Raw genomic sequence first — 15,715 nt, 5'->3', positions numbered from 1 at the left:
CCCAACAAAGCTGAACAGAAAAATTAATCTTACAGAGTTCAAATCATTTGGTCGTCATATTCAGAGGGAAGGATTCAAACAAATCGATATTTTTCCAAAGGTGGGACGATCGGAACACTTGTGATCTCGCTCTATATATTTCCACTCAAATCACAGACTATAACACAAGATTATATATGTACATAATAAGCTAGGATAATATATGGACATATTATCACGCATATACAAAATGTACGAAGAACCGCTTGACGCAGCAAAAGAATACCTACTACTAACATTCTAGAAAAACGTTGGGGAGGACGGGCGCGAGAACGAAGTCAGTCTATCCAAGCCATCAATAACATCAAGGTCCCTGGCCGTGTCACGGTCCACGGCGGTGGTCCTGCCGAACTCCCTCGCCGGTGAGCTTCCCTGGCTCCGGCACGAGTCCCAGCTCCGGTGAGCCTTGTTCCGCCGGCCAGGCGGAGGCTCGCAGCTCTGGCTCCTGCCGTAGGACGTCCTCTTGAAGCTCAGGTGGTCTAGCGCCGCGCGCTCGCAGTCCGGCAGTGGGCTCGAGGCCACGCAGCTGTTCACCGGCGACGTGTTGTGCCTCGTCTCTGTATCTGGTTGGAGGTCAGGTGCCACCTTGCATGACCGGGACGAGGCATCGTGCCTCGATGATTTGCTGGTCCCGTAGCCTCTGTTCTTCACCTGGGTCACCAGGTGGTGAAGGAGCACCACCAGCTCCAGCATGTAGTGCTCGGTTTTCGCCTTGTCGGCATGGTGAAGCGTCTGGATGCGGATGACGCTGTGGGAGCCTGATTTCTTGCTCATGTCACTCCTGTAAGGTGGATGCATGTTAGGCGGTGGTGCAAGCAAAATATGTTATGCTACATTGTCAATGGGAAGCTCAATGGGAATCATGATTTCTCAATTTGGTACTCACCCAAGATTTGCCCATTCGCCGACCCATCCAAAACCTTGGTGCGCCCTGGTCAATGAATCAGAAGAAAAAAGAATTGTTAGCACATAGTACTATAGTCAAGTCAGATTGTCAGAGTATTATAACTAAAACAAGCTCAGCCCACCTTATTGTATTTTCTGCTACCGGCAGAAGCCAGCGAAGAGTTTTCTGCATTTCGGCTTTTATTTGAGCTACTGTACGCTGCAGCAATGGAACACCAGTTATTAGCGTGCAAAAATGGATGCACCAAAATTAGCAGTCAAATCAGGTCCTTGTATACCGCTTGAAAATTAAAAAACAGGTCCTTTGAATGCGTGTGGAAATTGACATAAAATAAAACAGAACTTTAAATTCGCCCCACCATCAGTCAGTTTTACAGACCTACTACAGATTACATGCACATGGAAGATACATACTAAGGAAATGAAACATTTGAGCACTGCAAGGTTGTACAAGAAGACAAACCTCTTCTTCGGTGTTGAATGTTTGCAATCGTGATCGCAGAGCTGACTTTACTGTTATTGGCAGACCATGGTACAAATTGTCCCTTGCACTATGAGGAAGAGAGAACGGCCGAGAAACCTGCATAGGTAAACACGGTACTTTGAGAATGTCATCCCCACTAATCAATGAAGCATCATCAGTACCAGCCTTAAGTTTGGAAATGTAGACTCTGGTGATACAGGGTATGCACAATGCTTTCTTAACTAGTGCTCTGCTGCTAAGAGAGAGAGATAAGCACAGATACTATTACAGTACACAACTGTACACGGTATGGAAAGGAAAATGGATAGATCATGGTTTGACAAATTGACAGAACATATTCTGGATGAACATATGGAAATTGCTACCATGCCAATATAATGAAAGTGGGACATCATGCAGACATAAATAGACATGGGATAGGCTATCAGAACAACTTACTATATTTTCAATTTGATTGATAATGTTAGCATAATGTAGTGCCAGACCACAGGAACCTAGCCTTTTGTTCTGAGTTTGTTCGGAAGCGCAGAATTCAGTTCCTGAGGTGTTAGGAAATTATTAGATACATTTTTAAAAAAAAAGAAAAGAAAACAACAAGCTAGTAGTACTACTTACCAGCTTCATTAAATGAATCTCGGATTTGTTTATGTAAATATATTACGATGTCCACAAGTTTCTCCACAATCTGCAGTTAGGAGAATAAATAAAATGTCAGCATTCTTCAAAAGATGTTCGAGGGTAAGGAACAACATGTGTAGCGTGTCCGCCAAAAAATGTCTTGTTAGCATGTCAGTATTAACAAAGAGTGATGGACATAAAGTTACAGTACAAACTATAAAACAACTAAGTGAGTATGGTTGAAAATTTACATCTTCCAAGGTGCTAGACCACAAGGATTTCTTCTTCAGATTTTTCACAAGCTTCCTCTGGCGCTTTAATTCACTATGCAATATCATTATACTCTCTGCAACAAAAAGTAAAAATAAAATGTAATTACATCCCCCAAGTTTTATCTGTACATGCCTACATGCATGTGTAAAATGCTATAGCAACAAAAAGGGCTATAGGAAATAACAGCTGGTACTGTGAAAGAATGCTTATATCTATGTACACATTTTAAGAATCTCTTCAAAAGAACATGGTTAGGAGTCTCATACATTAATGTAGTTCATTTTCTAAAAAGTGTGGATTCCTGGGTTACCATGTCAATCCTATCTGTCAGCTTGGCAAGCTTTTTTCTTGAACAAAGTGGCAGGAGCTCTGCCTTCCAATCTTGTCATGCTTGTTAACCAGTCAATTTATAAGCTTGTTAACTAGTCAATTTATAAGTTTTTTAGATAATGGAACAAAGTTCCAGCCTCTACCATCCAGGGATGGTACACAGCTGATAGTCAATTTATAAGTGGCTATCACAAGTTGGTTCATTTGCAATAAAGATGGGGATGGAATCGCAGAGAACATACATTGTTTTATTTATCAAAGAGAAACCCAGGGAAAAAAAGTTTGCACTACAACCAACATAAGATCCATTTCCCTTGAAGAAACTCAGCCCAGGGGGAGAGACATTCTCAAGACGTTGCACTTAACATTAAGAAAAGATCCAGAAAGCCGGCTACTGCCCGCAGGCTATCGCTTTAGCAACTGTGTCACAACCATGGGGAATACACAGTTATGGGCCTTTTTTCCTGTGAGAACTCAGGGTTTGGGCCCTGGTTGACAGCCTTACACCTGGAAGTCTTAACAGCATGCTACGAGCACGTTCTCAAGCTTCATTTCCTTTGTCTAATGCCAAATGTAATAGCTAGCCCAATAACTTACTAATATTATGATATGTTCCCCCCAAGTCTTTGCTCACAAAGTGTAAGCATATCACTATTTCCAGACAAGCTAGCTAATGAGAAAAAAGCCTAAAGCGTGCAGTCTAACATCTATCGGTACTGCTCCAAAATGGCATCAGTCTTACTGTACCTCGTCTAGCTGCTGGCACAGACTCCTCTTCATGAAACTTCCTTTTAAAATCCTGCTCAAACCTGTCCAGAGCATGCAATTCATGGTAGAGCTCCTGCCATTACATAGTTAATAAGCATCAGTTTCGGAGTTGGTGTGATATTGACAAAAATAGCTTGATACTACCACCATTCTTGAAAATGTAGCTTATAAGTTGCTATTGAGTATATGATGCTCTGATTTTAGTTTTAGAAACCAGCGGACACTCCATAAATTAAACAGCAGAAATGTAAAAGAACAGTGTTACCTTTTGACAAAAAATAAGTATTTTAAAGTTCAAGACCTATAATTACACAAATCAGGACACTAAAGCAAACATAAAAGAATTCTTTACAGCATACGTACAGAAGTGTTTTGTGCCAAATTAATCAATTTCTGGACAGTAGCTTCCATGCTTTCCTTTGAATGATCGTGAGGTGTATTATCTGTCACTAACCTGCATATCATAGTAATTCAGAGAACGTCAAGTGCTAATATGATTGTAGATAACGACAACTCAGATGAAAAGCATACTTTTCAGAGGCATACTTGTCGAAATATCGCCCCAAGTTATGCCATATAGGGTCTTTGCAGAGGTCGCCAAATCGTATTACTTCTCTTGAAAAGATGGCAAGTTCTTCCCTGTACGATTCCATTTTTCAAGTCCAAGTCAGCCACAGTTTTGACTAAAGCAACTGAGAGTATTCAGAGCAAGTTCAAATCATACAATCATACCTTTTATCAACGGCAGCAATATGCAACAGCTCAATGGTATTTGAGGACACCAATATTCGCACTCCATCTGAATGCAGAATCTCTTTCTTGAGCTCTTCTATACTCTCATCAGAGCATGACCTCCACAAACTAGAAGCTTTAGCTATTGTATTTGCGACCTCAAATGCTAAAATACAGGCTTTATTCCCCCGGTTGGTTCCCCCAGAGAGAAAGCCGCTGCCAGGATTCAAATTTGTCATGCTACTCCCGAGCGTATCTAACACTTCAACAGCCTTTTCCAGACCAGCAATGCTAGCCCTTCCCAAAAATGTACCTGTGTCTGATACCTGGCAGAACTTAGTATGTCAGAGTTCATGTGAAAAGACCTACTGCTATGCTCTCATGTAATAATGTCTTAGTTTTATTCCATCAGCTACAAATAGAAAGCTAACTAGCTGTTGCACAAAACAAAGTCAAGAAAAGGAGGTTGAATATATTATCACTTTAGGAAACATAACATTTGTGCGAGCTCATGAGATATAAAGCAAGATTTATAGTATATTCTAAGAATGCTATTCTGGTCTGCAATGTTAAAAGTTATGAAACAGCACTACTAAAAAATAATGAAGTTCATGCAACTAGATAGAAACATGAAACATTGACTGAGCTTGATCAAAATATATAAGGAGATGTCAGTCCTTCAAAGTTGTTCGATTGCTTCACTGAATTTACTGTGCGATAGAAGATTATCCTTAGCTTGATTTGATGATAACAGACCAGACCAGAGTAAGATGGTGAATTCCCTTAACCAGATGAGAACAAGTAAGACGAGGAAGAAACGGTAGCAGACAGCGGAAATGTGTCCACGGACAACCAAAAATGGTGAATTCCCTTTAATCAGATGCTTTAATATCTTGTAGCCTCATTTTTTATATCTCCAGCCATGAATATCCCATTCATGCTCAATCGCCTAGCCACTGCTTATCCAAATCTTTGTCTACACATGTTGACAGCAATATGCAGTAAGACTGGTGTTTGTCCATTGTGTCACAGTTTGTAGTTTGACAATCTCCTTGCACATTCAGAGGAGAGCACCCTCCTAGCTGCGAATAAAAAACTGGAAACTTCATGCCTGTGGAAGAGTAAGATGGTATGATTTGTCGACTCCAAAAGTAGAACGGTCAGACACAATTTCGCGTTGTGGGTCGCAGGTTTGACCATTCCAGAGGGCAGACTTTTGCTGACAGCAACCTGAATGTAGATTAAGCCCTTCACTTATCCCAGTGAAAAGAAGAGAATCGGTCCTCCTGGAAGTGAGCTTAGAATATATGCCAAAAGAAGGGCCGCCAAGCTTGACTTCACATTGTATGCCGACATGACATGCAGATTTGTGGACTGGCTTTTATTATTGGCTTTACCTGTTGTATGTATGTATCTGTTCCGGTCTCCTTCCCCTTACCCGGTAATCGAGCACATGCAGAATTTGCAACAAATACTGAAACGCCTCCAACCGGTTCCCGAATTCTGATCGAACGGACTATTTTGATAAAGGTGATGATTAGTGTGAAGGGCTTCATAAAGACTTCGCGGCGGCACTAACTGTATGAATGAAGCGAAACAGCTTCAGCTTCGCGGCGGCGACGGCGAGCTGTCGCGTGTCCTCCGTTCACGGCGGCGGCCGAAACGCGGCAGGGTCGCTGAGCAGACATGGCTGAAAACTGGGAGCCTCGCTAGCCAATCGAATCAGGATAGCAGTCGGCAGCTGTGTCTCCAAGGTGACCAGAATTTGCAGCAGAGCAGCAGCACCGCACCTCCATGCATGCACCAAATAAGGCAGCGATAGCCGCGATACATACGCAGCAGCATGCGTGAAGCGAGGCGGGGAGGAGGAAGGAAGGAGCGGGCAGCGGAGAGAGAGAAAGAGAGTGGGGCGGTATCAGCCAGCGAGGGAAGGTAGGTACCTTGTGGGAGTGGGGCGGCTTGGGCGGCGGGATGGCGAGCTCGCCGGAGTCGAAGTCCCCGGGCCCGTACCTCCCGCGGCGCGCGTCGTAGGCGGCCGCCAGCTGGCCCGGCGCCGGCGGCGCGTCCTCCGGGAACCGCCTCGAGCACACGCACCCCATGGCCGGCTTGGCTTCTCACCGGACACGCGCTCTGCTCGAGCCTGGAGGCTATTATCTATTACTTAGCTTGCGGCTCTTGTTCCTCGGAGTCGGGCGGCTCGTCGCTCCTCCACCCAGCAGCGGAGTTGGTGGTGCCCGGGGGTCGCGGGTTTGAATGAACTTTGAAGTCGCGGGAGGAGTGGAATGGAACGGACAACGGAGGCGGAGGCGGGGGCGAGGGGGCGGTGCGTGGTGGTGGCGGGGGGATTGACGAGCGAGCGCCCGAGCCGAGACGACGGCAGGGGGTTGGTTTTGGGGTCGGGGGGACTTGGAGGGATGGGTCGCTTTTTGTTCCGTGGCCTGGGCGCCTGGCGTGGCGTGTGGTGTGTCCCGCCCCCGTCCGTCCCGTCTCCTCTCCCTTGTACATGTCCCATCCATGGGTCGTCGTCGCCATGGGCAACCTTTGACTCGTTCCGTCCGTCCTCTCTTCCGTCTCACGCCCGGCTGTGTTTTTTTCCTCCTCCTAAACAACTTTAGTTCACGTCATGTCGCATATTTGACACACCGAGTATTAAATATAGATTAATTACGAAACTAAATGTACAGATACAGACTAATTTACAAGACGAATTTTTTTAAACCTAACAGGTTTGTGATTTGACAATGGGTGCTACAGTAATCATATGATAATGACTAGTTCGCTTAGAAGAATCTGGATGAATCTAGAGAAATTTATAAAAGAAAAACACCGTTCTAAATAAAAAATGAAGTGAATCAAACCGAATTTAAGAGCACACCAACGAAGCCTATAACAAATTAATTAGCCATCGTCGTCCGTACACCTCCTCTCCATCCGTCGCTCTCCACCCTGCGCTGCACGTCTGCACCCGCACGCACTTCCCCTTGCCCTTTTACACACTTTCATTTTCTGAGTGCTTGTTTAGTTTCCAACTAAATTATCAAAAAGTGTTACAGTAGCTATCACATTAAATCTTGTGATACGTGCATGGAGCATTAAATATAGATAAAAAAAAACTAATTGTACAGTTTGGTTGGAAATTACGAGACGAACATTTTGAGCCTAATTAGTCTATGATTGAATACTAATTACCAAATAAAAATGAAAGTGCCACAATAGTCAAATTTCTAAGTTTCGCCGACTAAACACGCACAGGGTACTTTCTCTGCATGATGGGATCCGCTGCGTTCACTTTTACCACGGCAGAGGACGTGTACAGTAGTAAACTTTTTTTATTAAACAAAAATACCTGGGACCTCATTGGTCCGTGAACAAGACCTGTCACGTCAAAGGCCCATCGTGTCACAGTTTCTTCGGGAGCTGACCTATACTATGTCACGCTTTCTTAGCACACTGCTACACACGTTATAAGCTCATTTTTATGCTAAACCTTGCCACAAATATAGTTTTGATTTTGATCACCACATTTTCTTTAGCAGCCATAGTTTACCGAAAGTTAAACGTGGCAAAGTTTGATCATCAATCAAACAGGCCCTTAGTAGCCCTTTTACACTACCATTTCACCTCAGATCCGTTGCCTTCACTTTTACCATGGCAGCACCGAGATGTGTGTTAAAGTTTCTCTTCTTAAAAAATAGCTGTGTATTTAGAGTTTAAAAAATCTCTTCCATCTTATTGGTACGAGTAGGAAGGATCAGCTCTCTCTTTTTTTACTGTTAGTGTAGCTTAGCATTCGTAATGGACTAATGGTAGACTGGAGTACTGGACCGGCACCGAATCTCCATATAAAAATGCACATACTACTACTCCGTACGTGGTAATTACGCCGCGGCCTGGCCGGCACCGCTGTCCGCTGGAGTTGGATTTCGGCTCCTGAAACTCATTAAAAAAGAGAGAATTCTTTATTTGGCACCGAAACAAATCACCCTTTTGTATTTGGCACTGAAAATTTTAAACTTTCTTATCTAGCATCAACTTGAAAATTCCTTCCGTATATGACACTTCCGTCCATTTGAGGCATCCCTCCGTTAGTTGAGTAGGAAGACTATGTCAGCTTTTCATTAGAAGTACCAAAATGCCCATGTGTTATTCGGTCTCGTGCGTGCGTCCATCTCCCCCGAGTCTCTCCTTTCTCCCGTCGCTCCTCTGTTCTGAAAACCAGAGACACAAACCCTAGAGAGAATGGAGGCCGGAGGAGAGGGATGGGAAAAAGGAGGCGCCGGCCGCCAGTGCCCAGGAACTCACGGAGCGGGTCCCCCAGCTCGAGGCGCGGGTCCGGCGGGGAATGCGGCGGTGGGGCGGGCTCGTCGGCCGACGCTGGCCCCATCTCGCGGCGCGTGGTGCGCGGGGGGCGGCCTCGCCCGACGGCATTGGCGGCGGCTCGTGGCGCGGCGGGGCGGCCTCACCCGACGGCGCGAGGTGCAGCCCGCGGCGGGGCGAGCTCGCCCACCGGAGCACTGACCAAAATCGCGCGGCGAACTGGGCGTGGCGGCCTCCCCAAGCAACAGTCCCAGTGGTGCAACGGCCGACTCGTCCAACGGCGCGGGAGGCGGCAGCTGTCACCACCATGTGGCTTGCGATACCGGAGCCCGTCGTGGAGAAGGCTCCACTGCCACCGAAGATTGAGTACTGCTTGGTGAAGCTATGCAGCAATCGTATCACATTATTGCTAATTTGTTTCAGTGACAGCAACCACAAGTTAATTGAACAACTATTGAATTGTCCCCCAAAAATGAACCTTTTGCATTATGTGGATTGAACATGGAGCTGGAAATATGTGTTCGATGCACACAGAGCGAATCCCAACCTCTGATTGAGTTTAGGCACTGCATGCCAATGGTAGCTGATAAAATTGGGGGCACCATGTAGCTGTCTGGTTTACAGCTTGCTTGATTATTCATGAATGAAAGTGGCTACTGTGGCTGCATATTCATGATTATTCCCTTAACAACAAAACTACTGTAATCTGCTTTTTTTTGGCTATATTGAGTGAACACCAATTTTCTTCTTAGCTTTTGCTTAGATTGTCTGATGACATCATTCAGACTAAAATTTCAGCCTCTCTTGTATATAACCTGTTCTTTTAGTTTTGCACGACAATTTAACCTGCAACATCATAAACTCTAATTGCGTGACAATTTAACCTTGTGATGTTTGTACAATACCTGCAAGTTGTTAAATATGAGTGTGAATTTGAAATTCACTGCTTCTACTTGTTTTTGTGTATAGCAGAATCTATATGCAGGAGACTTTTGAGTTTTCCTGATCAGAATCAAATTTACAAATTCATTGTTATTCATTTCTGGAACATCAAAACTCAGTAGCTGAAATGAGCTTATGTAGTTATGTTTGTAGTGTGGCTTCTGTTAAAATGAGCTTATGTTTGTCGCGTGACTTTCATTAAAAGGCTGTTTTGTAAGTTCTGTGTTTCAGCTATCTCCTATTTATCAACTCCTGTTTTGTTGTTTGGACACACAGAATGGATACAGATACAAGTTACTTGCTCAAAATTCACCTTCTTGCTACAAATTCACCTTCTTGAGCTTGTGTTTCTCTATGTAGATGTGCTTGGCAATGTATAAGGCATATGCTCTATGAACTGTAATGTAAACTTAGACCCCCTATGTATGAACCTTCATGTGTTTATGTTTATAAACCTGGTAATGTATGCATATTTATAAACCTGGACATGTGAACTGCAATGTGATTCTCTATGTAGATATGCTGACAATGTGGTCAGATTTGTGAAGCTTGTGCATCAAGTATATTTGTCATATTTGTGCTTTCCTTATTTAACATTATGTCTATTTATTCTTTTCCTATCTGGCACTACATATTGCTGGTACATAGAAGGACATATATGTCATTTTAGGTGACACTTGACACCGTTACTGCATCAAATGGACGGAAGTACTATATACGGAAGGAATTTTCAAGTTAATACTAGATAAGAAAGTTCAAAATTTCTAGCGTCAAATACGGAAGAGTTATTTGTTTCGGTGTCAAATAAAGAATTCCCCCTTAAAAAAAAACCGTAAACTTTGACCTCCTGCGGTAGTTGGTGTGTCCAGTTTTTTTTCATTCAGTTTTGCTCGATGAGAACACGTGCGTACATGGCGTTTGGTTGACCCATTTTGTCATTTGCAGCTGGGATCCTTTTGATAAAGGAAGTAAATTTGGTTTCGTTTCTTCAAAAAAAAGTTAATTTAGTTTCATCTCCTATGACAAGAAAATCCTAGTTAATCAACATGTCTTCTACTCCCTCCGTTCCAAGTTATAAGTCGTTTTGATTTTTTTTCCATCCATTTTATTATATATCTAGACATATTATTATATCTAAATGTATAGTAAAATAAATGTATCAAAAATGTCAAAGCGACTTATAATTTAGAATAGAGGGAGTAGCACTAATAACTTACGGGGCATGAGTATTGAAAATTTAATGAATAAATTTTATATATGTACCTCTAATCGAATTTAGTTATTTTACTCTCTCGGTGTGCTTTTTTCTAAAGCGGTACCCGTTTCGATACGAACTATATAATTTCTATAAGGTTATGGTAAATTTGTGAAATAATTTATATGTGTTCCGTTGTTGAAATGTACTTTTGTGGGTTTTTAATTCAGTCGAAAACCTTGCTTACCATCCGTCGTAGCAGCTTTAGCTATATCAATTCTTGTGGGTATCCTATCCTTTTGGTGACATCATGAATTAATATTTTAACTTTGGAAATATTGTGTTTTTCTCCTACTTTAATGTCCAATTATGATTTTATCCTCGTTTTTGTCATCGTTGTGATTTTACCCATGCTTTGTAACTACTAAGGCTCAGTTTACCCATACTTTTAACTCTGTTAGTTATATCTAGAATAAAAAAAATTGAAAAAACAACAAAACTCTTAACAATAAGATCAAAGGACAACAATACCCTTATCCACTCGTACCCTCTGCAATCCTCAATCTCTACCGTATCCTCTCTATCTCTCTCATTCTCCATCCCAAAGACCCCAACAGGAGGAGCACCGAAAGCAGCAGCAGGCCAGCGCCCGGCCCGGCCGCTGCCATATCCATCCGCAAGGCGCTGGGCGCAATCAAAGATCAGGCGACCATCGGCATCGCGCGGGTGACGGGCGCTGTGGCGCCGGACCTCGACGTGGCCATCGTGCGCGCCACCTCCCACGACGACGTGACCCCGGACGACTGCCACGCGCGGGAGGTGCTCCGCCTCGCGTCCGCCACGGGCGCGGCGCCCGCCTGTGTCGCCTCCATCGCCCACCGCCTCTTCAAGACCCGCGACTATGTCATCGCCGCCAAGTGCCTCGCGCTCTTGCACCGCCTCGCCGCCGCCGCCGCCGACCTCGACCCTGCCAAGGACGCCGACGGAGAGGGCCGCACGCGGTTCCTCCACGAGCTGCTCTACCCCACCCTCACCGGCCGCCGCACGGGGGAGCCCATGCTCGCGCTGCTCCTCGACTTCCGCGACGAGGCGCACACGGCGTCGTGGGACCACTCCGCCTTCGTCCGCGCCTACACCACCTACCTCCTCGACCGCGTCCACTTCCTCGTCCTGCTCCTCCCCGCGCCGCGCTTCGCCGACGATCGCGTCAGGGGACCACCGCACACAGCGGCGGCGGCGGCGGCTGACATGGACACGGAGGCGCTCCTAGGCTACGCACACCACCTGCAGCACCTACTAGACCGCCTCCTCGCGTGCCGCCCCGCGGGCTCCGCCGGGGCTAGCCGCGTAGTGCGTGCCGCGCTCCACCCGCTCCTCAGGGACAGCTTCAGAGTCTACGAGGACGTCGCGCTCGTCCTCGTGCTCCTCCTCGACCACTTTTTCGACATGGACTACCCCGAGTGCACTAAGGCCTTCGAGACCTACGTCGGCACCGCCAAGCAGATCGACGCGCTCCGCACCTTCTACGCCTGGTGCGACGATGTCGGCGTCGCGCGCTCGTCCGACATCCCCGATGTTAGGCGCGTCGACGACAAGCTCCTCGAGACCATGGAGCAGTTCCTGAGGCAGCGCGGTCGGGCGGGATGCGCCTCGCCGCCACAATCGGCGCGCGAGTCTGCTGTCGGTAAAACAGGGGTAAAATTAAAATGTATTCAGAAAAGCAGGGGCAATTTCGCATGAGTAAACTTGTCCTTACTGAGCTCATTTAACACCATTACCTGCTGTTCACGGGATATGGGTAAACTTAAGCTTCGTTTTTAAAAAACAGGGGTAAAATTACAATGATGACAAAAGTAGGGGTAAAATCACAATTGAACGTCAAAGTAGGAGCAATAACGCAATAGCCACTTTAACTTTCAAGTTTTGATATTATTATTAGTTGCTGCAATTAACTTAGCTTAGGTTGCGTGTTCGTAAAATAAAAGATATCATCTGTTGAGTACACTCAATGTGTAATATGCCTCCGCATAATCGCTCCCTCGTTCTAAATTATAAGATTTTTTGGCTTTTTTATATACATAGGATTTTGTTATGCGCTTAGATATACACTATGTCTAGAAAGTACATGAGAAAATTAATATATGTAGAAATATAAAAATGTCTTATAATTTAAAACGGAAGGAGTATATGTGATGGAATGTATATACTTGCGTAGGATGGTATAATACATATAGATGAGAATATAGATCAAAGCAAGTCCTTTACACACGAAGCCAGTTTAGGTTCACACGATCGACAAAGTTGTACCATCACACAGTAAAGGATAACTCTACGTAGTATACTAAGAATTCAACAGGTGGAAACAGATTTTCATCAAAAAAAACACAGGTGGAAACAGATGAAAATGTTCAGCAGTAATTGACAGTGCGTCCTCCCCTAGTGCTGGGTAGTAGTGGCACGCAACACGCCCGTCACATCATCACGCCGGCTGCCGCCTGCCAATGTAGGCCACGTTTAGGGCCTGTTTAGTTTCTCTCCAAAACGTTAAATTTTTCAAGATTCTCTGTCATATCGAATCTTTATACGCATGCATGAAGCATTAAATATAAATAAAAAATAAAACTAATTACATAGTTTAGACAAAATCCACGAGACGAATCTTTTAAGCCTAATTAGACTATGATTGGACACTAATTGCCAAATAACAACGAAAATGCTACAGTATCGTTTGTCAAAATTTTCGGCAACTAAACTGGGCCTTAGTTGGCCGAATTCGGCGCCGCCGGATTCACTGTGTGCAATGTAGCGCACGGTAGCATTTTGCTTGTATTTGGTAATAATTGTCCAATCGTTGACTAATTAGGCTCAAAACGTTCGTCTCGCAAAGTACAACCTAACTGTGTAATTAGTTTTTGATTTCGTCTACATTTAGTACTCCATGCATGTACCACAAGTTTAATGTGATAGGAAATCTTCTTTTTATATAGTGCTAAAGTTGGGAGTTGGGAGCAACTAAACATGGCCGTACTAATAATCCGGTATTCCGGTCAAGCATTGCGTGCGTAATCATTTGCTGTTGCTGACCACGAAGCACCAGTCCGAGCAGCATGTCACACGCACGTGATGTGTGCTACACGCGGCACGTGGCAGCGGCAGACGCAGCGCGCGCGCACGCTGACCGGACTACCGGAGTCCGGAGCGCCTGCCACACTCTCTGGCTGGCACACCCGCCTCGCCGTCGCCGCGTCGCGCGCGGCCACGGCGTCACGCGGCGACGGCGTCTCGAATCCACCAACATTGCACAGAGCAGAGCAGAGTGCACAAGGTCACAGGTCACTCTCTGTCTCGTCCAGTGTATCCGAGTCCAGCCAACCACGGTGTGAACCATGGAACGTGAACGACGGCGGCGGCGGCGCCCGCCGGCAGCACGCGAACGCGTACGGCGAGGCGAGCCGGTCGCCCGGTCCGGCACGGCAGTCACCACCCTTTGGTTGGTTTCGTCCAGCGCGCGATCGCCGATCGGGACGGCATGGCGCGTCGTGGTCCGGACTCTGGTCAGAGTCAGAGGTCGCGCGCGCGCGCGTCGCTGTTGCTTCCCGGCAACTGGCCTGGTGGGGTCCCCTGCCCACGTGGCGGGCGGCGGTTGGATGAGTGCTGTTTGGAAGTCTCGCTGATGATCCGACGTCGTCCTCCGCTCTCTCCTGTCTGTCTGTTGGTAGTTAATTAACAGTCAAAAGGCGACGTCGTTTCAACTTTGATAGAAGATTGATGGATATGTTTAGTGAATAATATTCATATTTATGACTTTAAATTAATTTATTATGAAAATACATTTCATAATTAATCTAATAATATTTATTTGGTATCATAAACATGGATATTTTTTTTATCTATAATTGGTCAAACTTATAAATTACTAAAACGTGACAATGTACTAGAATTACAATTTTTTTGGACGGAGGTAATAAAAATTAGCTTAAATTAGCTCTAATGTATCAAACAGGAGGGTTAATAGACAGATTAATTTTTTAGACAAAGTCTTCAACCAGTTGTGGGCTAATTTTTAGCTCATATTTATCGAACATGTCCTAAGGCTAGTTACTAGTTAGGATAAAGATTTGTTTTAAATTAGCTATCGGTTGTTACCTAGTTGGCTAACTACCACTTATTGAGCCTCTTGTTTAGATGTGCTATGGTTGATTTTAACTAACTTTTAGCTCGCTAACTATTAGCCAACTCATAGTATTGTTTTTCTTTCCAACGTTGATGAGGAAACTATATAGCTACAATGGACCAGTCCAACGGATAAATAAAACCATTGACAAACCTGGTGGGTCGACGTATGGACGGCTAGTAGTATTGATTAGACTGACATAGTCACGACAGTAACAGTTCTCTCTCAATAATGTATACTACGACAGTATACAGATAAATGCAAACGAATAATTGGACGTAATGCAATACAATAAAATCGTTGACGATCATCAAATCGTCCTGTTTGGAGCAATCAACGCTTGACACTTGTCATCTTCTCGATTTATCGCACTACACGCTCGTTACTCTTGTGCCCTAGTTGCACTCGATTTTAGCGTGAAGCAAGGAGGCAGCCGACTACAACTTCCGTAAAGAAAAAAAAAATACCGCTCTATAGGAAGCCAAACATTCTCAAGTTTGATCAAATTTATAAAAAATAGTATCAGTGTTATACTTATTACACATCAGAATTATGTGTATTCTTTTTCTATATATTTGGTTGTGCATAGGATTTTTTTACTTCTCGGGGTGCAAGAAATCCAATTTTTTTTATGGAGGGAGTACTTTAGATAAGTTGAAATCAATTAATGTGATCAAGTCATATAAGGTCATTCTCAGTGGGAGGTTACCAAAGTTTTTATTTACATTTAATAAACTATCACATAAGTAATTTCGATGATGTGGCAATATTTTTAAGAAAAAGGAGAAGAAACGAGTTTTATGGAGATGAAACCTTTTGACATGGTTATCAACTCTCTTTGAGTCATGAAATTAAGTGCATATGAAACCATAGAATTCAACTCTCCATTGAGAGTGGATATTTCATTTATATTCCATCTCGTTCTATATGACATGGC

General features: G+C 44.4%; 2 protein-coding genes across 3 annotated transcripts; one reads left to right on the top strand and one right to left on the bottom strand.

The window, feature by feature from the left end:
- Positions 1–89: 89 nt before the first annotated feature.
- LOC136520923 (protein PSK SIMULATOR 2-like) lies at positions 90–6,533 on the bottom strand. 2 transcript variants are annotated; one of them, XM_066514602.1, is made up of 12 exons: positions 6,091–6,533; positions 4,151–4,476; positions 3,950–4,057; positions 3,782–3,872; positions 3,398–3,491; positions 2,299–2,393; positions 2,045–2,114; positions 1,868–1,968; positions 1,409–1,525; positions 1,068–1,144; positions 926–970; positions 90–820 (listed from the first exon to the last, which is right to left on the bottom strand). In XM_066514602.1, exons 1-12 carry the CDS (start codon positions 6,247–6,249, stop codon positions 280–282), a joined length of 1,824 nt encoding a protein of 607 aa, XP_066370699.1. In that variant the 5' UTR covers positions 6,250–6,533; the 3' UTR covers positions 90–279. The 2 variants fall into 2 exon arrangements, with proteins under 2 accessions (XP_066370699.1, XP_066370700.1); XM_066514603.1 differs by having other exon boundaries at positions 3,965–4,057.
- A 1,959-nt stretch (positions 6,534–8,492) lies between these two features.
- LOC136524708 (probable clathrin assembly protein At4g32285) lies at positions 8,493–12,344 on the top strand. The gene is made up of 2 exons (XM_066517973.1): positions 8,493–8,862; positions 11,212–12,344. The coding sequence occupies exons 1-2, from the start codon at positions 8,493–8,495 to the stop codon at positions 12,342–12,344; spliced, it is 1,503 nt and encodes a 500-aa protein (XP_066374070.1).
- Positions 12,345–15,715: the final 3,371 nt, after the last annotated feature.

Source organism: Miscanthus floridulus, chromosome 18 (assembly GCF_019320115.1).
Source record: "Miscanthus floridulus cultivar M001 chromosome 18, ASM1932011v1, whole genome shotgun sequence".
Lineage (NCBI taxonomy): Eukaryota > Viridiplantae > Streptophyta > Magnoliopsida > Poales > Poaceae > Miscanthus > Miscanthus floridulus.
Note: the sequence above shows the minus strand (reverse complement) of the source record. Positions and strands in the feature narration are given on the sequence as shown.